The sequence below is a fragment of the Ranitomeya variabilis genome, chromosome 2 (assembly GCF_051348905.1).
Source record: "Ranitomeya variabilis isolate aRanVar5 chromosome 2, aRanVar5.hap1, whole genome shotgun sequence".
NCBI lineage: Eukaryota > Metazoa > Chordata > Amphibia > Anura > Dendrobatidae > Ranitomeya > Ranitomeya variabilis.
The window spans coordinates 987,687,530-987,715,174 of record NC_135233.1 but is presented as its reverse complement, the minus strand read 5'-3'; the positions used below and the strand labels follow the sequence as shown (position 1 = coordinate 987,715,174).

The following is a 27,645-nucleotide window of genomic DNA, read 5'->3' as shown; positions in this document are numbered from 1 at the left end:
GATCAACTAACTAAAAACAGTGAAACAGAAACAGATTTACCGTATATACTCGAGTATAAGCTGAGATTTTCAGCCCAAATTTTTGGGCTGAAAGTGCCCCTCTCGGCTTATACTCGAGTCATGGTCGGCGGGTGAGGGGGAGAGAGCAGTGTCGCATACTCACCTGGTCCCGGCGCTCCTAACGCTGTCCCAGCCTGTCCCATGGTCTCCAGGGCTGCAGCTCTTCTTCTATTCAGCGGTCACGTGGTACCGCTCATTAAAGTAATGAATATGGACTCCACTCCCATAGAGGCGGAGCCGCATATTCATTACTGTAATCAGCGGTACTGGTGACCGCTGATTACAGGAAGAAGCTGCGGTACCATGGGACAGGCAGGGACAGCGTCAGGAGCGCCGGGACCAGGTGAGTATTTCATATTCACCTGTCCGCGTTCCATTCGCCGGGCGCCGCTCCGTCTTCCCGTCCTCTTGCTGTGACTGTGCAGGTCAGAGGGCGCGATGACGTATTAGTGCGCGCGCCGCCCTCTGCCTGAACAGTCAGTGCGGAGAGACGGGATGCTGAGGAGCAGCGACGAGAGATGAGTATGTGATTTTTTTATTTTTTTATATTGCAGCAGCAGCATTACATGTGGCTGTATGGAGCGTCTATGGGGCCATAAACAACTGCATGGAGCATTAAATTGGATCGTCTATGGGGCCATAAACAACTGCATGGAGCATTATATGGAGCGTCTATGGGGCCATAAACAACTGCATGGAGCATTATATGGAGCATCTATGGGGCCATAAACAACAGCATGGAGCATTATATGGGGCATCTATGGGGCCATAATTGCATGGAGCATTATATGGGGCATCTATGGGGCAATAACTGTATGGAGCATTATATGGGGCATCTATGGGGCCATAACTGCATGGAGCATTATATGGGGCATCTATGGGGCAATAAATGGGGCATCTATGGGGCCATAACTGCATGGAGGATTATATGGGGCATATATGGGGCCATAACTGCATGGAGCTTTATATGGAGCATCTATGGGGCCATAACTGCATGAAGCTTTATATGGAGCATCTATGGGGCCATAACTGCATGGAGCTTTATATGGAGCATCTATGGGGCCATAACTGCATGGAGCATTATATGGAGCATCTATGGGGCCATAACTGCATGGAGGATTATATGGAGCATCTATGGGGCCATAACTGCATGGAGCATCTATGGGGCCATAACTGCATGGAGAGCATTATGTGGAGCATTATATGGGGCCATAACTGCATGGAGGATTATATGGGGCATCTATGGGGCCATAACTGCATGGAGCATTATATGGGGCATCTATGGGGCCATAAAGAACTGCATGGATCATTATATGGGGCTCCTGATTCAATATGGATATTCAAAAAAACTTAACCTACTGATGTCTCAATTAATTTTACTTTTATTGGTATCTATTTTTATTTTTGACATATACCGGTAGCTGCTGCATTTCCCACCCTAGGCTTATACTCGAGTCAATAAGTTTTCCCAGTTTTTTGTTGCAAAATTAGGGGGTCGGCTTGTACTCGGGTCGGCTTATACTCGAGTATATACGGTAATTGTATTCCAACCCTTATATCAAATTGATACATTCCTATAGCATATACCCTGGAATCCTATTGGTCAGTTACTGATCACATGACCAGTGTCATCCAGGTGCCCGTGCGCTCAGTTGACAGTTGAGGAAAGTGACAGTTGGAGTTGATGGTGAAGGTGAAGAATCTGTCTGTGGATTATAAGCAAAGCGCTAATATGGAGAAAGAAGAGTTTGTAGGGAGGAAGAGAGCGAGGAAAAGAAGACACTTGGATTCATTATCTGATGACGAGCCTTCAATCAAAAAACCAAAAAAAGCAGACTCCGGACGGAAGACGTCTCCCACCCCAGAAATGGAGCGAGTGCATGAGGACGTCATTGCCCAGAGTGAAGGGCTAAAGAACAGAAGAGACTTCGCCTCATCGGCTGATGAGAAGTCTTCAATCAAAGAGCCCAAAAGGAAGGGCAAAAAGAGGAAGAATCCAGACGCAGGACAGAAGATGTCTCCCACCCCAGAGATGGACCGAGTGGATGAAGACATCATTGTCCAGAGGATAGGACCAAAGAAAAGACGAATCGGCCTGGACTGTGCAGAGGAAGGAAAGACACCAATTATTAAGACCAACATTCAGGAAAAAAAAGACCTGCAGAAGTACCCAGGAGGCTCAGGTAAGTAGAGATAAAGAACTATCAATTACAGAGAAAGTTATTGTACATGTTTTATATCTCCACATGTAATCCGGGGAAAAAAGTCAGCAAAATAATTCTACATCAAATGAACCTTTTATAATGAAAAATTACCAAAACCAGTTTTATATTAGTGCAGAAGATTACAGGTGTTGTAGGCAGTTTACCAATGGGAATGTACAACAATAACATTAGGGTTAAATCATCAAGGTGAATGTCTACTTTATTTCTCTACATTTCAGTTCACCCGTTGTGTATGTCCTATTCTAATGTATAATGTTCTTCTGTCAACTCCACTGTCATGTCAATTAAGTAATTCATTTTATGATTTTTATGATTTAAGTTGTGCTGCTGTGATAACATAATTTCCCACAGGATCAATAAAGTGTATCGTATCGTATCGTAACATGGTCAGAGTTATCTGTTCCCAATTCATGGTGACATGTTCTTATCATTGTGTAATGTCCAGGTTCAGCTCTGATGAGATTTACCACAAGATATGGAAAAGGCTGACACCTTTTTAAAGGGAATCTGTCAGCATGATATAGGGGCAGAGACCCTTATACCAATGATATACTACTTATTGGACTACATGGTGTAATTTTGATAAAATGACAGTCTTATCAGCTGCAGATTTACCAGTTCTCTCGATGCTGAGCTCTGTATAACCCTGCTAACAACACTGATTGGAAGTATTCTGTGTATGTGTACACTGTGCATAGGCAGAAAGCTCCGAATCAGTGGTCGAGTTATACAGAGCTCATGAATATGGATAACTATCTTGCAGCAGTCCTCTACTGATAATCTCCTGCTGATAAAACAGTGATTTTATAAAAACTACAGCAAGCAGCTCAATACGTGACACATTTCTCTTTATATATTACAGTATATAGATATATAATTCTAAATACGGTATATTAGATCTCAGATTAGGCGTTAAAACCTTGGTGACATAACCCCTTTAAATGCTGCAGTATCTGAAATAAAATAAAAAACACACACCTCCTGGAATGGCGCCATTCCCACGATGCTGGCACTGAGTCTCCTGTAAACATGGAGTGCTTTTACTTTGTTGCTCTGCAGCACTCAGAAGGGGTTGACCAGTAGTGAATAACTCCTTAAATGACTTTCTCTGCCGTAAACGGTCCTAGAAGTTGCCACATTGGTTGCCAATGTTATAATGTTACTATTTCCTCCTCTACTCCCCTTTTGTTTAGTCTTTCCACATTCACATACAAGGTTTCTCCAGTGTATCCCCCCTCACTCTTGAACTCTCTACCCCAACATATCAGACTCTCACCTACTGTGGAAACCTTCCTAAGGAACCTGAAGGCCTACGTCTTCCGACAAGCCTACAACCTGCAGTAACCCTCGCTCCACCACACCGCTGCACGACCAGCGCTGCCCTCCCTTCTGTATCCTCACCCACCCCCTGTAGACTGTGAGCCCTCGGGGGCAGGGTCCTCGCTCCTCCTGTACCAGTCGCTGACTCGTATTGGTCAGGATTATTGCACCTGTTATTACTATGTATTCTCCTTCTCACATGTAAAGCGCTATGGAGTAAATGGCGCTATAATAATAAATAATAATAATCCATGGGAGGACTAGGTGAAGTGCATTATATTCTATGAAGGACCATGGGGAGTGCATTATCTTGTTTGGAGGACCATGGGAGGTGCATTATCTTGTTTGGAGGACCATGGGAGGTGCATTATATTCAATGGAGTACCATGAGGAGTTAATTTTATTCTATAGAGTACCATGAGGAGTTCATTGTATTCTATAGAGGACCATGGAGAGTACATTATATTGTATGGGGGACCATGAGGGGTGCATTATACTGTATGGAGGATTATAAGAGGTTAATTATATTGTATGGAGGACCATGGGGTACATTATATTGTATTGAGGACCATTGAGGGTGCATTATATTCTTAGGAGGACCACGGGGAGTGCATAAAATTCTCTGGAGGACCATGGGGTGTACATTAAATTGTTTGGTGGATCATGGGGAGTGTATTATATTCTATGGAGGACTATGGGGGTGGATTATAGCCTATGGAGGACCATGGGGAGTACATTATATTGTATGGAGGACCATGAAGAGGGCATTATGTTGTATGAAGGACCATAGGTCGCTCATTGCATTCTATGGATGACCATGGGGAGAACATTATATTCTATTGAGGACCATGGGGGGTGCATAAGCTTGTTTGAAGGACCATTGGGAGTGCATTTTATGGAAGACCACGGAGAGCGCATTACATTCTATGGAGGACTATGGGGGCTGCATTATAGTCTATGAAGGACCATGGGGAGTGCATTTTATGGAGGACCACAGAGAGCGCATTATATTCTAGGGAGGACTATGGGGGCTGCATTATAGTCTATGAAGGACCATGGGGAGTCTACTATATTCCCAGGAGGAAAATGGGGTGTGCATTATATTTTTAAGAGGACTCTGGGGAGTGCATTATATTCTAGGGAGGACTATGGGGGCTGCATTATAGTCTATGAAGGATCATGGGGAGTCTACTATATTCCCAGGAGGAAAATGGGGTGTGCATTATATTTTTAAGAGGACTCTGGGGAGTGCATTATATTCTAGGGAGGACTATGGGGGGTGCATTATAGTCTATGAAGGACCATGGGGAGTCTACTATATTCTCGGAAGGAAAATGGGGTGTGCATTATATTTTTAAGAGGACTCTGGGGAGTGCATTATATTCTAGGAAGGACTATGGGGGGTGCATTATGTTCTATGAAGGACCATGGGGAGTCTACTATATTCTCGGGAGGAAAATGGGGTGTGCATTATATTTTTAAGAGGACTATGGGGAGTGCATTATATTCTAGGGAGGACTATGGGGGGTGCATTATAGTCTATGAAGGACCATGGGGAGTCTACTATATTCTCGGAAGGAAAATGGGGTGTGCATTATATTGTTAAGAGGAGTATGGGGAGTGCTTTATATTCTAGGGAGGACTATGGGGGGTGCATTATAGTCTATGAAGGATCATGGGGAGTCTACTATATTCTCGGAAGGAAAATGGGGTGTGCATTATATTGTTAAGAGGAGTATGGGGAGTGCATTATATTCTAGGGAGGACTATGGGGGGTGCATTATATTCTATGGAGGACCATGGCGACTGCATTGTATTGTATGGAGGACCATGGTCAGGCCCCAAGAAGCAACCTTGCGAAACTGTGCACGTCGGACAAGGGGATTCTCTAGCAGCAGCTGGCCCTACCGCACAGTCTGACAGTTCCAGTCTTCTAGCAGGTATCTAACTATATGAGCATTCTGAACTTCCTGGACATTTAATACACCTTTTTACTGAGATCTGTCAGCAGCACATGTGATGTGAAGGAACTAGCTTCTATGGCATATAATCCATAAGCACCTCACCTTGTCTTCACTCCTCCTGGACTTTGTTTCTTTCCTTTCCTTCTTGCAGGCAGCTATTTAATATTGCATCTGCAAAACTTAGCATATAAAGCAACTTTGTAGTGCTTGCTAAGTCTCTCCGTTCCTGTCCCTTCATGAATGTAAGGATTATACATTCGCCTGCTTCTTTTATGCATGGTGCTCGCATTATATTGTTTAGCTGTGCGCTTTATCATTACTTGCTGCTGCTTCCTTTCCCCATCATTTGGAGGCCCTTTTTTCTTGCCCTGTCTTTTCAAATTTGTTTTTATACTATTGTTATTTTATAAAGATATTCTTTTATTTGCATGTTGTTTCATATCAATTCTCTTCTATATGGCACCTTACCATAGTAGATGATGTTAGTCATATATTGATGAAGTGTCCTTAGCCTCTTTATTATTGTATCGCATTATATTGTATGGATCACCATGGTGAGGTACATTGCATTCTATGGAGGACCATGTGGAGCGCATTATATTCTATGGAGGAAAATGGGGTGTCCATTACATTGTATGGAAGACCATGGGGAAGGCATTATATTGTATGGAGGTCAATGGGGGTACATTACATTCTACGGATGACCATAGGGAGCACATTACACTCTATGGAGGACCATAGGGAGCCCATTATATTCTATTTAGGACCATGGGAAGTGCATTATATTGTATGGAGAGCCATGTGGAGTGGATTATATTTTATAGATCAGCTGGGTGGGTGCATTCTATTCTTTGGAGGACCATGGGGAGGCCATCATATTGTATAGAGGACAATTGCAGGTTCATTATATTGTATGAAGGAACACGGGGAGCTCATTACATTCTATAGAGGACCATGGGGAGCGCATTATATCTTATGGAGCACCATGGGGTGCGCATTCAATTCTATGGAGGGCCACGTGGCTTGTATTATATTGTATAGAGGACTATGGGGGGTGCATTATACTGCATGGAGGACCATGGTGGTGCAGTATATTATATAGAGTTCCGTGGGAGTGCATTACATTGTATGGAGGACCATAGGGGTGCATTATATTGTGTGGTGGACAATGGGAAGGGCATTATATTGTATAAATGTCCATGGGGGTGCTTTATATTGTATGGAGGACCACGGGGGGGGGGGGGGGTTATATTGTGTGGAGGACCATAGGGGTGCATTTTATTGTATAGAGTACCATGGGGAGTGCATTATACTATATGGGGGATTATGAAGGGCTGCATTTTATTGTATGGAGGACTATGGGGAGTGCATTAAATTGTAAAGATGACCATGAGGGGTGCATTATGTTGAATCGAGAACCATGGAGAGTGCATTATATTGCATGGAGGACCATGGGGGGTCCATTATATTGTATAAAGAACCATGGGGGATTGTATTATATTTTATAGAGGACTATAGGTGGTTCATTATATTGTATGGAGGACCATAGGGGTGCATTATATTGTATGGAGGGCCAAGTTAGGGCATTATATTGCACGGAGGACCATAAGTAGTGAATTATATTGTATAGATGACAATAGGGCGTGCATTATATTGTATGGAGGACCATGGAAAGTGCATTATATTGTATAGAGGACAATGGGGGGGTTTATTATACTGAATAGAGGACCATAGGGGGTTTAATATATTGTATAGAGGACCATGGGACGTGCATTATACTATAAAGAGGACCAAAGGGGTACATTATAATGTATAGAGGACAATGGGGATGTGCATTATATTCTATGGAGGACCAAGGAGAGCACATTATATTTTATGGAGGACCATTGGGAGTGCAATATATTGCATACATGACCATGGGAATGCATTGTATTCTATGGAGGACCATGGGGAGTGCATTATGTTGTATGGAGGACCGTGGGGTGTATTATATTGTGTGGAGGACCATAGGGAAGGCATTATATTGTATAGATGACCTTGGGGGTGTTTTATATTGTAGGGAGGACCACGGGGGTGCATTATATTGTGTGGATGACCATGGAGGGTGCATTTTATTGTACAGAGTATCATGGGGAGTGCATTATACTATATGGAGGATTATGGAGGGGTGCATTATATTGTATGGAGGACTATGGGGAGGGAGATTTATATTCTATGGAGAACCATTGAAAGTGCATTACATTGTATGGAAGACCATGGGAGGTGCATTATATTCTATAGAGGACCATGGGGAATGCATTATATTGTATAATAGACCATGGGGAGTGCATTATTGTCTATGAACAATCGTAGGGAGGGCATTATGTTGTATGGAGGACCGTAGGAAGTGCATTATATTGTATAGGTGATTTGTGGGTTCATTATCTATATATATAATTGTCTGAGGGTCACTTCCGTCTGTCTGTCCCGGAAATTATATTGTATAGAGGACAATAGGAGGTTCATTATATTGTATATAGCACCATGGGAGAGCATTATATTTATAGAAACTTAATTCCAGCTCACCCAGTTGCTCTATGCTCATCCATCTGGGGCTCAGACACTGGGTCATGTCGACCATGTAAATTTTTCTTATGTATGCACCATATTTCTTTTGAAAAGTAAAAAGAAAAGGAAAATCCAGGCCTGTTGAGCCGGATTCCAATTTTTTCTATTTTCCTTGATGTGAGAGCATAATATTGTATGGAGGACCATGGGGAGCTCATTACATTCTATGGCGGACCATGGAGAGTACATTATATTCTCTGTAGGGCCGTGTGGAGCGCATTATATTCTATGGAGCACTATGGGGAGCGCGTTATATTGTTTGGAGGACCATGGGGGATTGAATTATATTGTATAGAAGACAATAGGAGGTTCATTATATTCTATGGAGGATCATGGCAAGTGCATTGCATTATATGGAGGACCATGATGAGTGCTTTATATTGTATGGACGACCATAGGGAGCGCATTATATTGTGTACATGACATTGGTGGGTGAATTATATTGTATTTAGGACCATGGGAAGGTCATTATATTGTATAGAGGACAAAAGGAAATGGTTCATCATATTGTACGGATGACCATGAGGGGTGCATTATATTTTATAGAAGACCTTGGGTTGTGTATTATATTGAATAGAGGACCATGGGAATGCATTATGTTGTATATAGAACAATGGGAGGTGCATGATATTGTAGGAAGGACCATGGAGAGTGCATTAAACTATATAGAGGACCAAGGGGAGTGCATTATATTGTATGGGGACCATGGAGAGTACATTGTATTGTATGGAGGACAATTGGAGATTCATTATATTGTATAGATGACCATGGACTAGGACTATGGGCTGTGCATTATATTCTATGAAGGATAACAGGGATTGCAATATACTGTATAGAGAACCATGGGCGGTGCATTATACTGTATAGAGGCCATGAGGAGTGCATTATCTTACATGGAGGAGTATGAGGGTGCATTCTATCTTATGGAGGACAATGGGGTGTACGTTATTTATTATATGGAGGACTATGGCGAATGCATTATACTGTATGGAGTACCATGGGGAGTGCATTATATTGTATGGAGGACAAGAGGGGCTAAATTTTATTGTAAGGAGGATCATAGGCGGTGCAATTTTATTCTATTGAGGACCATGGGGAGAGCAATATATTGTATTGTATGTCCATGCTGGACATAAGAAGGATATGGGACTCTCATTGAGTATATGGGGAGGCTATGTGAGGCTAATGCAGTTTATAGGGAGGCTGTGTGGGGCTCATGCTGTATATAGGGAGGCTGTGTGGGGCTCATGCAGTATATGGGGAGGCTGTGTGGGGCTCATGCAGTATATAGGAAGGCTGTGTGGGGCTCATGCAGTATATAGGGAGGCTGTGTGGGGCTCATGCAGTACATACGGAGGCTGTGTGGGGCTCATGCAGTATATAGGGAGGCTGTGTGGAGCTCATGCAGTATATAGGGAGGCTGTGTGGGGCTCATGCAGTATATAGGAAGGCTGTGTGGGGCTCATGCAGTATATACGGAGGCTGTGTGGGGCTCATGCAGTATATGGGGAGGCTGTGTGGGGCTCATGCAGTATATGGGGAGGCTGTGTGGGGCTCATGCAGTATATAGGGAGGCTGTGTGGGGCTCATGCAGTATATAGGAAGGCTGTGTGGGGCTCATGCAGTATATAGGAAGGCTGTGTGAGGCTCATGCAGTATATGGGGAGGCTGTGTGAGGCTTATGCAGTATATACGGAGGCTGTGTGGGGCTCATGCAGTATATAGGGAGGCTGTGTGGGGCTCATGCAGTATATAGGGAGGCTGTGTGGGGCTCTTTGCTGGACATGGGGAGGCTGTGTGGGGCTCATGCAGTATATACGGAGGCTGTGTGGGGCTCATGCAGTATATGGGGAGGCTGTGTGGGGCTCATGCAGTATATAGGGAGGCTGTGTGGGGCTCATGCAGTATATAGGAAGGCTGTGTGAGGCTCATGCTGTATATACGGAGGCTGTGTGAGGCTCATGCAGTATATACGGAGGCTGTGTGGGGTTCATGCAGTATATAGGAAGGCTGTGTGGGGCTCATGCAGTATATAGGAAGGCTGTGTGAGGCTCATGCAGTATATACAGAGGCTGTGTGAGGCTCATGCAGTATATACGGAGGCTGTGTGGGGTTCATGCAGTATATAGGAAGGCTGTGTGAGGCTCATGCAGTATATAGGAAGGCTGTGTGGGGCTCATGCAGTATATACGGAGGCTGTGTGGGGCTCATGCAGTATATAAGGAGGCTGTGTGAGGCTCATGCAGTATATACGGAGGCTGTGTGAGGCTCATGCAGTATATGGGAGGCTGTGTGGGGCTCATGCAGTATATAGGAAGGCTGTGTGGGGCTCATGCAGTATATAGGGAGGCTGTGTGAGGCTCATGCAGTATATAGGGAGGCTGTGTGGGGCTCATGCAGTATATAGGGAGGCTGTGTGGGGCTCTTTGCTGGACATGGGGAGGCTGTGTGGGTCTAAGACTTCAGCAGGCGGAAAATTACTTTGTAAAGGCTGGCAAGTTGGGAGATACGCTTTTCTGTGACCCCAGCAGTTTTTTTTTTAGTTTTTTTTTTAAGGGGGAACTATTGGAACTTCTGCTCCAGTGCCCCATGATTTCTATGTACGCCCCTGCTTATATGGCTCCTGTAATGCAGAGTATATTACCCATATTGCTGGGTTCTCCTCCGTTGTCCGTGCTCCTTCTCCTGACAGCAGTGGTAGACCAGTGACATGGAGCTGCTGTCCCCTAATGTATAATTCAGGGTCTCATCCTCATTTATCAAAACTGTTCATTAAATTGTCTTTGTTGCCCATAGCAACCAACCAGAGTTCAGCTTTCATTTCTCAAAATGCTTAGGTAAAATGACCGCTGATCACTGATTGGTTGTTATGAGCACAGTAGATAGTCCTGATGTACGGCTGTGTGCACACGTTGTGTTTTTGATGCGTTTATTAAGTGCAGATTTGTCATAAAACGTAAAGTGTTTCTTGATTCCAGAAAAGTGAATGAGAATCCTGAAGTCTCATGCTCACCTTGCTTATCTGTGACTTGCAGATTTGGTGCAGGTATAAATCCGTAGCATGTCAATTCTTTCAGCGTTTTTCCTGCAGATTTCACTCATTCTGAGTGGGGAAAAATCTGCCCCAAACTCACAAGTAAGGCTACTTTCACACTAGCGTTTTTGGCTACATGTCCCAATGCGTCGTTTAGGAGAAAAAACGCATCCTGCAAAGTTGTCTGCAGGATGCGTTTTTTCCACATAGACTAACATTACCGACGCATTGCGACGCACTGCCACACGTCGCAACCGTCGTGCGACGGTTGCGTCGTGTTTTCGCGCACCGCCGCCACCAAAAAAAGTTACATGTAACGTTTTCTTGTGCGTCGGGACCGCCATTTTCGACCGCACATGCGCAGCCGAAACTCCGCCCCCTCCTCCCCGAACCTTACAATGAAGCAGCGGAAGCGTCTTAAGACTGCTTCCGCTGCCAACGTCGGGCATTTTCTTCACATTATGCGTCGGTACGTCGGGCCAACGCAGCGCGACGGCCCCGTACCGACGCTAGTGTGAAAGCAGCCTAAACAATGCAGCAAAAATGCGCGTTTTGCCACAGAGTTTTACTTGACATGACTTCTTTTAGACAAGTCTTCAACCATCTCTATAGCTGCATGGGAGACATACAGAGTGACAAGGAGGGTGAAGCTGGGGGTCCGGGGAAGAGTCTGAGCTGTCAGGAGGGATTCATAGCTGGAGAGGTCATCTTACAGGTCACATGACATCAGAGACTGACTTCCTGTTGGAGCGCCCCCAAGGGCTAGGGGTACTCGACATCGGGTCCTTCGGTTCTCAAGGGGGATGTCACAGTGGCTGACCCGGTCCGTGGCCCTCGGGAGGTCCGTTGTAAAAGGGGAAAGGTATTTAAAGGGATATGTTCGTGACACCACCTGTGGTATTCGGTCAGGGTGACCGACGCTGCTTAGGGGTCCGCTGGGGTGATGATATGGCAGCTAGATGGTATACCTTCCCACAGGTGAAGTGTGTCCCCAGGGCTTCCCAGAGTGCAGATGGTGGATGGTGTGAGACGCAGTGAAGAACGAGGACACAAGGTTGCAGTCTCTTTACCTTTACTGAAGACTTCAGCATCCACAGTCCAGAGCACCAGATCACAGGGCAGGCAGAGTCCGCCCGGTTTGGAGGCAAATCTAGAGTCCCCTTATCCAGGTGGAAATCAGTAGCCTTCCTCTAGCGCCTGGGTGTTGTAGTACCTTATTGCTGAGCCTCTCATAAGGTCCTCACAACTGTTGTAGATGTTCTAGATGTTGTGTCTCTCTCTGTCCCCCAGATGGATAGGACAAACCTGTATGACCGGTGGCCTGAGGCTTTTTACAGGGCCTCTATCATGCCCCAGCCTCACGTGGGTGCCACCTTGCCTCCTGGGTATAGGGCGGGAAGGTAACGTGGATTTAGCTGTCCTGCCGGTCTCTGGAGCAAGGCATAGTGAACTGTTGCTCCCTCGGTTTTCCGGCTACCGGGATCCTGCACCTCAGAAGGAGGCAGCCTGTGTAGGGCAGAACTCCTTCTGGTTTTCTCTCCTTTTGCTATGACTTCTCCTCACTCTCTACAATACAGTTCTCTGTTCGTGTCTCTTTCTGGAAGCTGCCGCACGTGGGGCAGGCGCAGCTCTGTGTCCTTCTGTCTAGGCCTCGGACAGGATCCCACCCCAACTACCTGAGCAGAGCTCAGATAGCAACTGCCTGAGCGGAGCTCAGCCAGCTTCTGTCTAACTTCCTATCCAGACCACCAGTTTTACCTAATTGTGAAGAGTGCCCTAATAAATAGGAGCATAGCTCCCCCTGGTGGACTGGAGTGTGAAATGTGTTGTGTGTTGGTGTTACCTGGTAGTGAGATCTCCTTTATCGCCTCCAACCGTAACACCACTCCCCCTAGAGGAGAATGATATTACTGCAACAACCAGGACCCTGGGGCGCTGCACTGTCAACACATTAGTGCATATACTGTAATAGTTATCAGACCGGAGATCACATGACCCAACTCCCTATAATGAAGGGGGGATGTGTCAATGTGACTGATGTGGGATGAAAGAAAGCACTTCTGGACGACCCTTACATTATACATTTCTGGGCAGTCCACTCATTACTCTGCACTGACAGTCTAAAACATCAATGGAGTGTAAGCAGCTTGCACAAGATGGTGAAGCTGTGGGGTGGCGAGCAGACTGTCAGCCAGACTTCCCAGACAGTAGGTAAAACCTGGCTTATTACCATGCTCACCATCTCCATGGTTGAATACACTGTGCTAAACCAGCGCTTCTGTATACAGAGTAAGAAGAGATTAGGAAACATGGACTGTGCTTCCTTCTCCAGATCCAGAGAACATGTGACGCTAGATGTAGGGAGGGACCAGGAGCTGCTTGGCTGTAGGAGGTCAGGTCAGCTCTGCCATGCAGGCCGGAGGCTGAAATTCTCCTGTAACTGGGGAGAATATACCAGCCTAAGTTACAGGGTAAATTAGCAATAATAAGAATGTTAACCCTTTTATGACCGTGGAAATGTTGGTACGTCCAAGGTCGCCTCCCCCTGATTTTATCAGCTGACATGTGACCCTAACAGCTGCGGTTGGAATCACTATCCACCCGCGGCTGTTAAGGCTACTTTCACACTAGCGTCGGGCCCGGCCCGTCGTAGTGCGTCGGGCCGAAGTCACCAACGCTAGCGTTGTCTCCGACGCACAACGGGGGCAGCGAATGCATTTTTCCAGCGCATCCGCTACCCCATTGTGAGGTGCGGGGAGGTGGGGGCGGAGTTCCGGCCGCGCATGCGCGGACGGAAAAAGAGGACCGTCGGGAGCAAAAAACGTAACATGTAGCGTTTTTTGGTCCCGACGGTCCGCCACAACACGGCGCAACCATCGCACGACGGTTGCGACGTGTGTCAATCCGTCGCAATACGTCGCGTAATGTTAGTCTATGGGGAAAAAACGCATCCTGCAAACACTTTTGCAGGATGCGTTTTTTCGGCAAAACGACGCATTGTGGCGGATTGCAGTTAACGCCAGTGTGAAAGTAGCCTAACATGTTTAATGCCGCTGTCAATCTCTGACAGCGGAATGTAACATGATCGTGCCGGAAGCGCATCACAAACCCTGCCCATCGACACCCACGTCACATGACCGCGGGCTGCTAATGAATTGGCATGACAACCCGGAGTCTGCGGAGACCACTGTCATTGTCATCACCCAAACTGCTGTGAGTATTTTAGCTACAGAAACGCCCTGCCATGTGTAGCACAGGTGATCGGAGGATCGCAGCTTCTAGTCTCCCATGGACCATTGTACCCAGTAAAAAGTAAAAACACATTCCCCCCATATGAACAAGAAAAGGGAATCTAAAAAATGCCATAAAAAGTAAGCCCCATGTAAGGCAAAAAAAGGCAAAACTTTTGAATATCCAAGTGAGAACATTCTTCTTAGAGCACTTATAAGCGCATGTATGAGAAAACCCAAAAAAGTGTATGGTCAGGAATGGGGGGTGCAGCCTGGTTGCAAACTGGTTAAACAGCTAGAATACTGAAGGCGAATGATCTTTATATATGGAAAAAATATACTGGAGCGATTTTCTAAAAAGGAAACTGTCAGCAGGTTTGTCTGCAAATTTATATTTTTAGCTGCATCATAACTGAGAAAATGTAGCTTTAATCTGATTTACGTTGCTCCCGAGTTTTGGGAATTCTGTGACTATGACATGCCCCTGGCATTCTGCAGTAAGTGCTTTACCGCACCTCTGCTCTGGAGTGACAGTTGTAGCATTCGTCCAGATGCCCGTTTAGATGCCCCTCCAGATGCAAGTCAATTTGAAAATGGCGCCCGCCATGCCTGCGCAGTAGCAGCTATCAGTATGTATAGATTCCATAGCTGCTATTGCGCAGGCGCTGGCGTCACTATCTTGGAGGAGGAAATCTTTTCTTTCTTCTCCAGCTAGATTGCGCCGCCGGGGCCTGCACAATAGCAGCTATCGGATCTCTATATACACCGGTAGCTGCTACTGCGCAGGTGCGGCAAGTGCCATTTTCAATTTTTTTTTTTTTCTCCAAGCTTAATAACATGAATAAAATGTATTCGTGTCACAGTAAACATGCGATTATGCTGCAGTGCAGGTGGTACGGCCGGCACCTTCCTGCAGAAGCACTTTTTATGTATATACAGATATTCAATATGCAAACTAGTGGGCAGGTCAGTGAGGGATCAGTGACCTGTCAGCAGTCGGCATTATTAATATATTATCAGACACCATATACACCAAACACACCTTAGGGCATGAGAATCTCATTAACACAAAACTGAAAATACAGATTAAAGAACAACCACATCGCCCAAGGTATCATTGTAAGGCCGGGGTCACACTTGCAAGTGCAATGCGAGACCCTCACCTCAATTCCTGGCACTGCTGCCGGCACTTGGGACCGGAGTGTTCAGCTGTATAGAAATCCATGCAGCCGCACACTCCAGTCCCAAGTGCCGGAAGCAGTGCTGGGTATTGAGGCGAGAAACTCGCGCCGGTTTCTCACATTGCACTCACAAGAGTGACCTTGGCCTAATCAGTATAACGGCGCCGACCTGACACTGTGTGTAGGTTACTGAGCACAATCCTGCTGATCCCTTTAAACACCTTTTCAGATCTCCCATCTAGAGCTGCCAGCACAATACTGTAGCACTTTGCTGTTTCCATCAGTCCCATAAATTTTGAGTTGAAAATAGCAATATGCATGTTTCACCACTATCATATACAAAAACCCTCGTCAATGGACGACTGCAGGGGTCCTTTTCTAGTGATCATGAGAGTTCCAGAGTAAGATAGGTGATAAGTAGAGTCAGGAAAATGTATTCAAGTGAAGTTCAATTTTACAAACATCACTATTCTTTTCCATATTTTTTGTAGTTTGCTCCTAAGGAATTCAGTAAAATAGTTTCCACAATTTTTGTTGAACTGTACAGAGTCGGCCGAAGTTTAAAAAACTAATGTCTCTGCTGCTTGTTGTCCCCCTTACGGTCCTCAACACCTCTACTTACCATCACTGTGCCATGAAACCTCAGGCATCTTCACACTAGGCTGGGAGTAGACCCTGGGTGTCCCTGAGTCTGGAAGTCCTGGTCTACAGTACTCGTTGTAAGGCTGTGGCACATGTCGTAACATCATGACTTGCTTCATGACTCTAGCAAGGGACTTCCAGCTGCAAGTAGGCCCCAGGACATCTCTTTGGATGAGCAGGGAATTCACAGGCCTAGTCACGGACAGAAGTCCCGGCCTAGTGTGAAGATGACCGGGTTCCATCAGCGCATGCTGGCAGTAAGGAGCAGCGCCAAGGACCTTGTGGATGACAAAGAGCAGACAAGTGGAGCTGTGAGGGGAGTATTCATTTTCTGGGTATTTTTTCCTGCATATTATGCTTCGGGAGTCTTTCCATACCCCAGTACCTGAGAGCTTAGTAAAGGAAATCGAATTAGCTGAGAATAAATTCACTGTAAATCGAATGTCCAGGTAAAATCCAGAATGCTGTAGATAAGCCCCTGATGCCGGTGGGCTTAGCTCATCTTCGATTTTGGGAGTGACAGGTTCTCTTTAACAGACAGAACCGTATAAGATTAATTACATGAATACTAAGTTGCTTATTAATAAAATCCATTAAAGGGATCCTGTCACCAAGTTTGGCCTGTGTGAGATACGGCCACCACCTTTTAGGGATGATATACAGTATTCTATAGTGCGGTATATCTGCCCTCAACCCGACCTGTAAGAGAAAAAGACCTTTTATTATACTCACCTGCAGGGCAGTCCGGTCCAAACGGTGACAATGTTCTTAATCCGACGCCTCCCATCTTCTTATGATCGCCGTCCTCCTTGCTTTGTGTGGATGACACGTCCTTGCATCATCCGCACAGTTTCCTCGGCATCGCGCTCCTGTGCAGTCATACTTCTCAGCCCTTTTGAGTGGAGAGCGAAGTACTGCAGTGAGCATACGTCAAGGTTCTTTGTCTTTTCCCGGCACCTGCGCACTGAAATACTTTATTCTGCGCTCAATATGGCAGAGAAGTATGACTGCACAGGAGCGCGATGCCGAGGAGACTGTGTGGATGACGCAGGGACACGTCATCCATGCGAAGCAAGAAGGAGGACAAGGATCGTAGGACGATGGGAGGTGCCGGACCAAGAACATCGACACCCCTCGGACCGGACCGCCCCGCAGGTGGGACTAATAAAAGGTCTTTTTCTTGTCTCACGGGTCAGGTTGAGGCAGATATATCACATTATAGAAGACTGTATAACAGCCCTGAATGGTGGTGTCATATCTCATATTGGCCAAACCTGGTGACAGCTTCGCTTTAACACAATTTATGAAATGAAGAACAAGCTTTACTTAGAACAGAAGATTTCCTCAGTGTGAATAATGTCCTGTAAATGTTAGATTTATTCTGACATTTCCCATTCATCCCCCCTGGTAGGAAGCAGCGGTGTTTGGCCATCCAGCTCCAGCATAATCTCTCATTCCATCAAGGATAGATTATTATTCCACCATGTGATCGGAGTTGGAAGCTTTGGAAAGGTCCTGATGGCGGAAGATACTTTAACCCGCAAAGAATTTGCAGTGAAGATCATCGGCAAAACAGCCCTGCTGGCCGGAGGGGATAGGCTGGATGTGATGGTGGAGAGGCGAGTTCTGCAGCTGGCATCTGGAAGCCCCTTCCTCGTCCACTCAGCCTTCGCATTTCAGACCAAGGTATCATTGTGACTACTTAGCGCTATAAGATTTGGCCACTTCTCTGATGTTGGTGACCTGTTCATCTGAATGGGAGCTGTCCTGCAGGACCCAGGAGTGACCACTAAACCTTGTGTGCTCCGTATACTGCTCACATCCGGCTTTTAGAGGAGACGGTAACAGCTGATTGGACCTTAGAGCCACCTCCACAGAATGCAGCCTTAGTGCTGCTGAAGGTGGCTCTATTACCTTAGTATGCCCTGGGGGTAGTGACAGGTTCCCTTTAATGACATATTCTGAGGATGGGCTCATTATAAGAGTGAAAAACCCCTTTATCAATTGTCGCTGCACTACAAGCCTCACTGCTCAATGGGCAATACCTCTGCCAGGGACAAACTTTACAGATGTGATGTAGGAGGTATTAATGTGCAGAACAAAATGGCTCTAATAGTTATCCATTTTTTTGAGGTTGGATTGAAAACAATAGCCAGCTTGCTAGTGTTTTTGAGGTTTTACGGCTCTTACATATTATGTTACCTTTATTCTCGGGGTGTTTATGATTATGGTAAAACCAGCTACAACGCTCCTGCGGAAAGTGAGTATATGTTTATTTTTTATTTTTTTAACCTGTCATACGTGGCTGGGCAATATACTACGTGGCTTTGCAATATACTACGTGGCTCTGTGCTGTATACTACATCACTGGGCAATATACTATGTGGCTGGGCAATACACTACGTGGCTCTGTGCTGTATACTCCGTCACTGGGCAATATACTACGTGGCTCTGTGCTGTATACTACGTGGCTGGGCAATATACTACGTGGCTGGGCAATATACTACGTCACTGGGCAATATACTACGTGGCTCTGTGCTGTATACTACGTGGCTCTGTGCTGTATACTACGTGGCTGGGCAATATACTACGTCACTGGGCAATATACTACGTGGCTCTGTGCTGTATACTACGTGGCTCTGTGCTGTATACTACGTGGCTGGGCAATATACTACGTGGCTGGGCAATATACTACGTGGCTCTGTGCTGTATACTACGTCACTGGGCAATATACTACGTGGCTCAGTGCTGTATACTACGTCACTGGGCAATATACTACGTCACGGGGCAATATACTACGTCACTGGGCAATATACTACGTGGCTGGGCAATGTACTACGTGGCTCTGCTGTATACTACGTCACTGGGCAATATACTACGTGGACATACATATTCTAGAATACCCAATGCGTTAGAATCGGGCCACAATCTAGTATTCTACATAATTGTTTAGAATTTTAGGGGTCCCAGCAGTTAAAACACCTTTTTCATTCAATGAGTGACTACATATCACAGCAATATGCTTTCATTTAACTTTCTTGGATAGAAAACCCCTTTAAGTAGTAAAATCTGTATTTGTCTTTAGTGTATAATAAATGCAAATGTTCCATATTACAGATTAATATTTTCTTTGGAATGGAGTACATGCGCTGTGGGGACTTTCACCAACTTCTAGAAAGGAATGGGCCACTAGACATCGCCAGTGCCAGGTAATGTGTTACAGGAGTTGTCCGATCTCAGAAGAAAAGTCATCAGTCACTGTACATGACTGCAGACTGCCAGATTGTGACAGGGGGCAATGCGCACACGGTCACGACTTCCCTGTGTTCCCCAATCAGGTGGGCGATCCTGTGTACAATTTGCACATTTGTGGTCACGTGCTGACTAGTCTCACCCGGCTTCTCTCAGTAGTAAAGAATTGAGAGACGTGCAGGGTACAGTCAGAACATAATCGCCAATATGTAATTTTCATACACTCATTCATTCATTCATTCATTCCTACCTTCTCGAGACTGCAGTACTGATAGTGTGCACTTCTTACACCGTCACGATTCGGCGGTCATATACAGTGACTGCAGACTTTTCTTCTGAGACCGGACAACCCTTTTATAAAACCCTCTAAGTTAAGAGGAATAATATAGAATAATGCTTCTAATGACTGATATGATTGCCAGGTTTCCTCTCTATGAGATCTGATACTTATTCATTTTCTCTTTGTCAGATTCTATACCGCCGAACTGGTGTGTGGGATCCAGTTCCTCCATTCAAGAGGCGTCATCCACAGGTAATCTAGTCAGTGTTAGGCCGGGTCACACCAGCGTATATTCTCTCATCTAAGAGAATCCGGACGATTATCCAAATCGCACGTTGATTAAACTCTGAACAGAATTTGATCAGAGTGATCACAGTGTGATTTCATTTTTTCGGATGAGGAGAAGATGGGAAAAAAAAGTCTCCATCATCTGCAATCAGACTGCACTCAGATGTCATCCGAGTGTAGTGTGATGTTTTCTATGGACTCATTGACTTGCATATTGAAGCATGATCCGATAATCTGATCCAACTCGGGCATGTTGCGATCGGAAACAATCAGACATGTACACGGCCCCATAGAATAACATTGGTCCGAGTGCAGTCTGATGTTTTGTCACCCAGTGACAGAATGATGCGCTGTACCTGGGGTCTAGTCGTCCTGTCTGGTGTCACAGACAGGAAGCTGCAGATGAGCGGCCGTCACATGTCAGTCATACAGTGATCCCTACAGTGCGCAGGTAGGGTACATAGTAATGGAGTCATCTCAGATGAGCAAAGTACAGCAGGAAGAGAAAAGCGGTTTATTCCCATCTGTCATCATGTGACCACAGATAGAAGAAGAACACTTACTTTATACTCAGGTTATTTTTCTTTTTCTTACAGAGACCTAAAGCCCGAGAACATCCTGGTGGCTGAGACGGGCCATATTAAGATCACGGATTACGGTCTAGCACTTGACAACATGCACGGAGACCAAACAGCCACCGGATTCGCTGGAACAATAGGTGACATGGCTCCTGAGGTGAGAATAGAATGTTTTTATTTTTTGTATATACCGTATTTTACACTTTGTAAGATGCTCCGGATTATAAGACGCACCCCAAATTTTGAGGAGAAAAATAGGAAAAAACTTTTTAATAAATTGGTGGGGCGTCTTATAATCCATGCGTCTTATTACTTACCAGGGGTTGTGGCTGTGGTGGATCAGGGTCCCAGGCTCGTTGCTGGAGGCAGGAGTGGAGCATTGCTGCAGGCTGGGATGAGGGGTTCTGCAGGGGGCTCCTGTGCTGCAGGGGGGCTCCTGTGCTGCAAGCTGGGATGAGGGGTCTGCAGGGGAGCTCCTGTGCTGCAAGCTGGGATGAGGGGTCTGCAGGGGAGCTCCTGTGCTGCAAGCTGGGATGAGGGGTCTGCAGGGGGCTCCTGTGCTGCAGGGGGCTCCTGTGCTGCAGGGCTGTCTCCGGTGCTGCAGGGTCTCTGGCGACATTTTGTGAAAGGCCAGAGCCCCCCGGCAGTTCGTCCATGCGTTCCTGTATGACTGACTCCGGGAAAATGGCCGCCGGAATCTCGAGAGATGAGATCTCAGCGCTGAAATCTCATCTCCCGAGATTCCGGTGGCCATTTTCCCGGAATTAGTCATACTGGAACGCATGGACGAACTGCCGGGGGGCTCTGGTCTTTCACAAAATGTCGCCAGAGCCCCCCGCAGCACCGGAGCCTCCAGCATCACCCGGGGCAGCAGCGGACAACCCCGGCAGCGGACGACAGCGGAGGCGGGAGGTAGCGGCGGCGGACACCCCCTCATCCCAGCCTGTAATGGTAAGCGGTATATCCGCTTTGTTAGACGCACTCACATTTCCCCCCCCAAATTTGGGGGAAATAAAGTGCGTCTTACAAAGCGGAAAATACGGTAAAAGGTTTTTCAGGTAATTTCACATTGATTAGCTTTATTTATGCGCGTTCATTGGGGGTCCGATCCCACTGATTAGCTGTTCTTACAGAAGCAACCAGAGCAGAACATCGCACCTCTGTACTGTTTAGTGGTCAGTACTGAGGACTGCAGATCAGACCGTGTTCATTTCAGTAGGGACTAATCTGTAGTACCAGCAATGGCCACTAACCAGTGTAGGGAGCTGTGACGCCTGTTTATTGGTTATACCACCGGCGGAGGTGATAACAGCTAATCAGTGGGACTGCCGGGTGTTGGCTCCCACCATTCTTATATTGATGATCTGTTCTGCTCATCAATATAAAGTATTAGAAACCCCCTATAAATGATTTTCATTATAAATATCACCCATCCCCAGAAAAGGTGAGAAATGTGTGACCTCCGGGGGCTTCACTGCTATGTACCCCACAATCACCAAATGGGAGGACCAGAGCCTCCTACTCTTCCCAGGCTACATGTCTACATGGACAGTGAACTATGGCCGACCAGGTGTAATGCTGAGTTATCCGGACCATAGATGTCCTAAAGGGTTAATAAAATGTGTAATGATGATACAGGAAAATGTGTTATTTTATGTGCATTTATTACATTTATTACATAACACGCATCAGTTGTATCTAGTACATCGGACTAAGCTGCTCTGTGTATATTAGACAAGGCCAGCCGCCACCTCAATACTATCAGCCATAATGCCACAGATAGCTCCTTAACCCCTTCATGGCATATGGCAGACATGCCGGATATATGTTGTGTCTCTGCTTTCATGCGGGCTCACCCGCAGAGCCTTCATCTTTTCCGGCAGATGATGGGTGATTTAATGAGCCATCATGTGCCTTTATCAGCTGCGGGTGTGACACTGCTCTGTCTACGTCCGTTAACCTGTTAAATCCTGCGGTCAATCTCAGACAATGCCATTTAACATGTGCAGGTGGGGGTGTGCGTTTTTCCATACTCCCATCAATGGGCCCATGACATGATCATGATCTCAGAAAATGGCAACACAAGTAAAGGTTGTTTTTTTTTTACAAATCTAAGATTTTCTTTTTCACCACTTAAATAAAAAAAATATATACATTTTTGGAATGAGTAATTTCACTGACCTGGATAATGATATTGTCAGTTTTATCACATAATGAACATGGTAAATAAAAAAAATGTAAGTGCATCACATGATAAAACGAATGATGTCAAGTACAACTCGTCCTTCAAAAAACAAGCTCTCATATAGTTATGTGGACGGAAAAATAAAAAAGTTATGGCTCTTCAAAGAAGGAACATGCTAAAACAAAAAAGCTGACAATCTCTTGGTATGAAGGGATTACAGTGTGAGCCGGTAACACGCTGAGCCGAGCGTTGTGTGCGCCGTCACACCCATATATATTACATTCACTCTGTTAGTATAGTTTATTAAGTTCATTTATGGAGCATAATTATGGAAGATCCTTTGTGCCTCTGACTGAGTAGTAAGACTTACTGCCATTACTGTAGGATCACATAACAATATGAGTGACATATACGTGCGGTGACAGGAGGTGGCACTACTAATAATGCTGCTCTATGGCAGATCCTGGACATGCAGGAGTATTACGCCGGAGTCGACTGGTTCTCGCTTGGAGTCATCATAAACCAGATGCTGACCAGTTTTAGTACCTACGATCCGGCAGTGTTTGATGAGTCCTCCTCCGGCGCCAAGGACATCATTGAACAGGTCAGTATGTTCCCGGTATAAGGGTCTAGTATTGGGGTCATACAATGTTAGTAGTCCCTGACCCGGAGGCTGTAATTGTACTGAACACAGCCTTACACAGACATCTTCTCCCAATCCTCAACCTCGTAAACCACATTTACTATGTCCCGCTATGGATAAGAGAAGTAGAGATCCATTGCTTGCACCCCCTCATCACTAAATATCACTATCATATACCATCACAGCACACAATGCGTCATGGAGAGCAACAATCAGAAAGAAGTGATCACTGTGTATAATCTTTCCTGGTCAGATCACAGGGTTCACTCACTAAATCCTAAATACATTTCTCCTTTTCAGCTCCTGCAGGAAGATCCAGTTCAGCGACTAGGAGTCCATGGTAACATCCGAGAACACCTCTTCTTCCAGCGAATTGATTGGGTCTCTGTGGAAGCCCTTAGGATGGCCCCACCATACATCCCTGTAGTAAGTAATGGGCAGAATTCTCCCATGGATCTGAATAAGATTCTCTCCCACAATCGTCTACGCTTTTGGTTCTGTGATACATTATGTTTAGTGTCAGGGTTGGAAAATAATTTGGCTCGCGTTATTGGACAATGTAATCTCTTAGCAGTGTATGTCTAGTCTATAGGATTGTTCTTCTTTCAGGCCCTTTTGAGGGTTACATGCAAATAATTAACTAGTTATAAGTTCTGTTAGGTAAAAGCCATTTAAAGGGAATCTGTCACCCCAAAAATCGTATATGAGCTAAGGCCACCGGCATCAGGGGCTTATCTAAAGCATTCTGTAATGATGAGATAAGCCCCCGATGTAACCTGAAAGGTAAGAAAAACAGGTTATATTATACTCACCCAGGGGCGGTCCCTTTTCATTTCGGGACCGATAGGTGTCGCGGTCCGGGTCCAGGGCCTCCTATCTTCATTCGATGACGTCCTCTTCTTGTCTTCCTGCCGCGGCTCCTGTTGAGGGCAGAGCAAAGTACTGCTGGGCCTCTCTGACCTTTCCCGGCGCCTGCGCACTGCAGTACTTTGCTCTGCCCTCAACAGGGCACACAAAGTACACCTGCGCCGAAGCCGCGGCAGGAAGACAAGAAGAGGACGTCATCGTATAAAGATAGGAGGCGCCGCACCCATCAGACCCGAAATTAACCAGGACCGCCCCTGGGTGAGCATAATATAACCTGTTTTTCTTACCTTTCAGGTTACATCGGGGGCTTATCTACAGCATTACAGAATGCTGTAGATAAGCCCCTGATGCTGGTGGCCTGAGCTCATATACAATTTTTGGGGGTGACAGATTCCCTTTAATCAGACAAAGCATTGCATAGCCGTCTGTAGCTGGAGCTAGAGAAGACCGCCCTTGGTAAAACATTTTTTTACATGAGCCCTCCATAAGGAGCAGTTCATAAGATTTTTATATTTTTCATGCAGACCTGGAAGTGATTCTAAAGATTAATTTACATTTTTAAATAACATTTCTCCTTTTTATAGTCTCCACTGCTAATTTACACCAGATGAAAACTAAAACAAAAAATAGGAACACATTTTTGTCAAAAAACAGAACTGATGGAGCTAGGCCAATTCAGAAAGACCTATAGGTACAAGAGAACGAGAGACACCAGGAAGAACAAAATGTATTAGAGTAAAAAAATACCAGTGTATACTGGTGTGGACAAAGAATGGAAAAACCACTCGGAAAACAAGGAAGACCAAAAGGAGGAAACACTGAGACGCAGGTCACTTATTGCAGGAAATAAGTATCAGGACAAAGAGGTATCTTTCCTATATACCAACTGCCGCTGTGTTTCCACGATGTTTGATTATTACTTTTTATATAATATTTTCCTTATTCATGTTGTTTGTGAGCGCCTTCTGTGACGCCACTTACCGTACTAGATAATAAAGGTGTTTTTACTTTATAGAGACCTCTTTGTCCTGACATTTTTTTCCTGCAATAAGTAACCTGCGGCTCGGTGACTCCTCCTTTTGGTCTTCCTATTTTTTTTTTCAATTCGGAAAGAGTCTTTAAACAGGTGAAAGTGTTCAGAGCTGAAGTGATAAGTACAGATTGTACTGATATAAACACATCTCGTTCTCACCATACTTGGGCTATTGCCTGTTACCTGCACATAATTCAGCATCCTATGTATGATGAGACAGAAATGTGACCGGCCATAGAGATGATTAGTGGCGCTGCAGCTCATTGAAGTGACCAGACGTCAGCTGCAATGCTCATAGTGCTGGTTTTGTCTCTAAGATATTATATTCACATTTTAAAATGTTCCTTTAAAGGGAACCTGTCACCAGGTTTGTCCCATATGACATTTCAGCCCTGATATACATCATTCTAATGTGCTGTATATCTGCCTCCATTCCAACATGCAATTCAAGAAAAAGACCTTTTACATACTCCCCTACAGGGCGTTCGGGTTCGATGGGCATCGCTGGTGTAGGTCCGGTGCCTCCCTTCTTCTAGTGATGCCGTTTCCCTTCTTGCTTCATGTGGATGACGTGTCCTATATCAGCCACACAATGTCCCCGGAATTGCGCTCCTGAGCAAACTTACTTATGACCAGGGAGCAGAGTAAAGTCCTGCAGTGCGCATGCGGCGGAGCTCTTTGAACTTTCCTGGTGCATGCGCACTGCAGGACATTGATCGGCCCTTCACAGGGCTGAGAGAAGTACGCCTGCGCAGGAGTGTGATACCGGGGACACTGTGGATGACGAAGGACGCATCATCCACACGAAGCAAGAAAGAAGACGGCATTGCAAGAAGAAGGGAGCCATTGGACCAAGACAGCCATGCCCATCGGACCTGACCTCCCGTAGGTGAATATTATAAAAGGTCTTGCTTGTCTTGCAGGTTTGGTTGGGGGCATGTAAACAGCATATTAGAATGCTGTATATCAGGGCTGAAAGGTACTGGCCTTACCTCATATGGTACTAACCTGGTGACAGGTTCCTTTTAATATTGAACTATTATTTTCAATACTTAAAGTCAAAACTGTTTGATTAGTCACTAAGTTCACCATGACTTTTTTCTGCATTTTTTTCTATAGCCAACTAAGCCTAATCCCAGGGTCCCTGCTTTTAAGCTGTTCGGAGGGTTTCCATTTTTCAACTGAAAACCCTCAACAAGACACCGGCTCAATAACACCAGAGCAAGCTGCGTACCTGAGCTTCCAGAAGACCACGCCGAGAAGACCAGAGCATCGGATGTCCAACACCATCAGGGACCTACAAAAATATAACTAAGTGATAAGTATAGGTAATTATAACAAAGGATAGGTATATTTAGTCTAATAAAAAAAGAGAAAAAGATAAGTCTAAGTATAGGTAATTATAAGAAAGGATAGGTATATATAGTCTAATACAAAAAGAGAAAAAGATAAGTCTAAGTATAGGTAAAAATAATAATTCTAGGTAAGTATTTCTAAGAATGTATAAGAATAGACAAATATAAGTAAGAAAGGATAGGTATGTTTAGTCTTTAATAAAAAAAAAAAAAAAAAAAAAAGATAAGTATAGATAAGTAAGGATAAGTATAGGTAAATATAGCTAAGAAATGATAGGCCCCGCATATTTAAAATAAAAAAAAAAAATAAAAAAAAAAATAGGTAAGTATAGGTAAATATAGCTAAGAAATGATAGGCCTCGTATATTTAAAATAAAAAATAAAAAAATATATATAAGTATAGATAAGTAAGGTTAAGAATAGATAAATATAGCTAAGAAATGATAGGCCCCATATATTTAAAATTAAAAAAAAGATAAGTATAGATAAGTAAGGATAGATAAATATAGGTAAGAAAGGATAGGTATATTTAAAAAAAATAAATAAAAAAAGCTAAGTATAGATAATCGCCCAGTGTAAGTGCCCCCTTAATTATACATAAGCTTTATATAGCCTAGAGATAAAGATAAGGTAGAAATATAAGTATTAGGTAAGTATATAACACCCCATGTACAGGGGTGACAGGGCCCATCCAGCGCTGACACTGCAGTGACCCAGGGATTAGCCGATCGCCAGGACATGGGGTCAGGAAGGAATTTTTCCCCACACATGGGGTTGTTTCGCCTTCCTCTGGGTCACATACTCTTTATGCAGTAAATCCTATAAATGGCGCTGGATGATTACAATAAATTAAACTAAATAATATAATAGATAACAATAAAAATTAATAAACCCCATTCAT

At 44.9% G+C, this 27,645-nt stretch overlaps 2 protein-coding genes across 10 annotated transcripts in view; one reads left to right on the top strand and one right to left on the bottom strand.

The window, feature by feature from the left end:
- Positions 1–27,645, bottom strand: part of LOC143808394 (uncharacterized) — a 426,051-nt gene that overhangs the window by 283,531 nt on the left and 114,875 nt on the right. For 7 of the 8 annotated variants that reach the window (XR_013221946.1, XM_077290990.1, XM_077290987.1 and 4 more), the window contains one exon: positions 26,624–26,686. Coding sequence is in view for 6 of the 8 variants with exons in the window: in XM_077290990.1 (XP_077147105.1) it covers positions 26,624–26,686 (63 nt within the window). In the remaining 2 variants the exon portion in view is untranslated. Of the gene's footprint in view, positions 1–26,552; positions 26,687–27,645 lie in introns of those variants that run through there. The other variant, XM_077290992.1, reaches the window with a different exon arrangement.
- LOC143808392 (protein kinase C delta type-like) lies at positions 1,723–27,640 on the top strand. Of its 2 annotated transcripts, XR_013221944.1 has the most exons (9): positions 1,723–2,243; positions 17,675–17,949; positions 19,381–19,472; positions 19,985–20,047; positions 20,680–20,818; positions 23,307–23,450; positions 23,790–23,915; positions 26,509–26,785; positions 26,854–27,640. XR_013221944.1 is itself a non-coding variant. In XM_077290984.1 (8 exons), the coding sequence occupies exons 1-8, from the start codon at positions 1,745–1,747 to the stop codon at positions 26,572–26,574; spliced, it is 1,404 nt and encodes a 467-aa protein (XP_077147099.1). In that variant the 5' UTR covers positions 1,723–1,744; the 3' UTR covers positions 26,575–27,640. The 2 variants fall into 2 exon arrangements, 1 of the variants encoding a protein (XP_077147099.1); XM_077290984.1 differs by having other exon boundaries at positions 26,509–27,640.

Coding starts and splice junctions, on each gene's coding strand:
- LOC143808392 (XM_077290984.1), top strand. CDS start 1,745: ATGGTGAAGGTGAAGAATCTGTCTGTGGATTATAAGCAAAGCGCTAAT. Junction 19,473..19,984: donor CTAGACATCGCCAGTGCCAG/GTAATGTGTTAC, acceptor TCTCTTTGTCAG/ATTCTATACCGCCGAACTGG. Junction 23,916..26,508: donor CCCCACCATACATCCCTGTA/GTAAGTAATGGG, acceptor TTTTTTCTATAG/CCAACTAAGCCTAATCCCAG.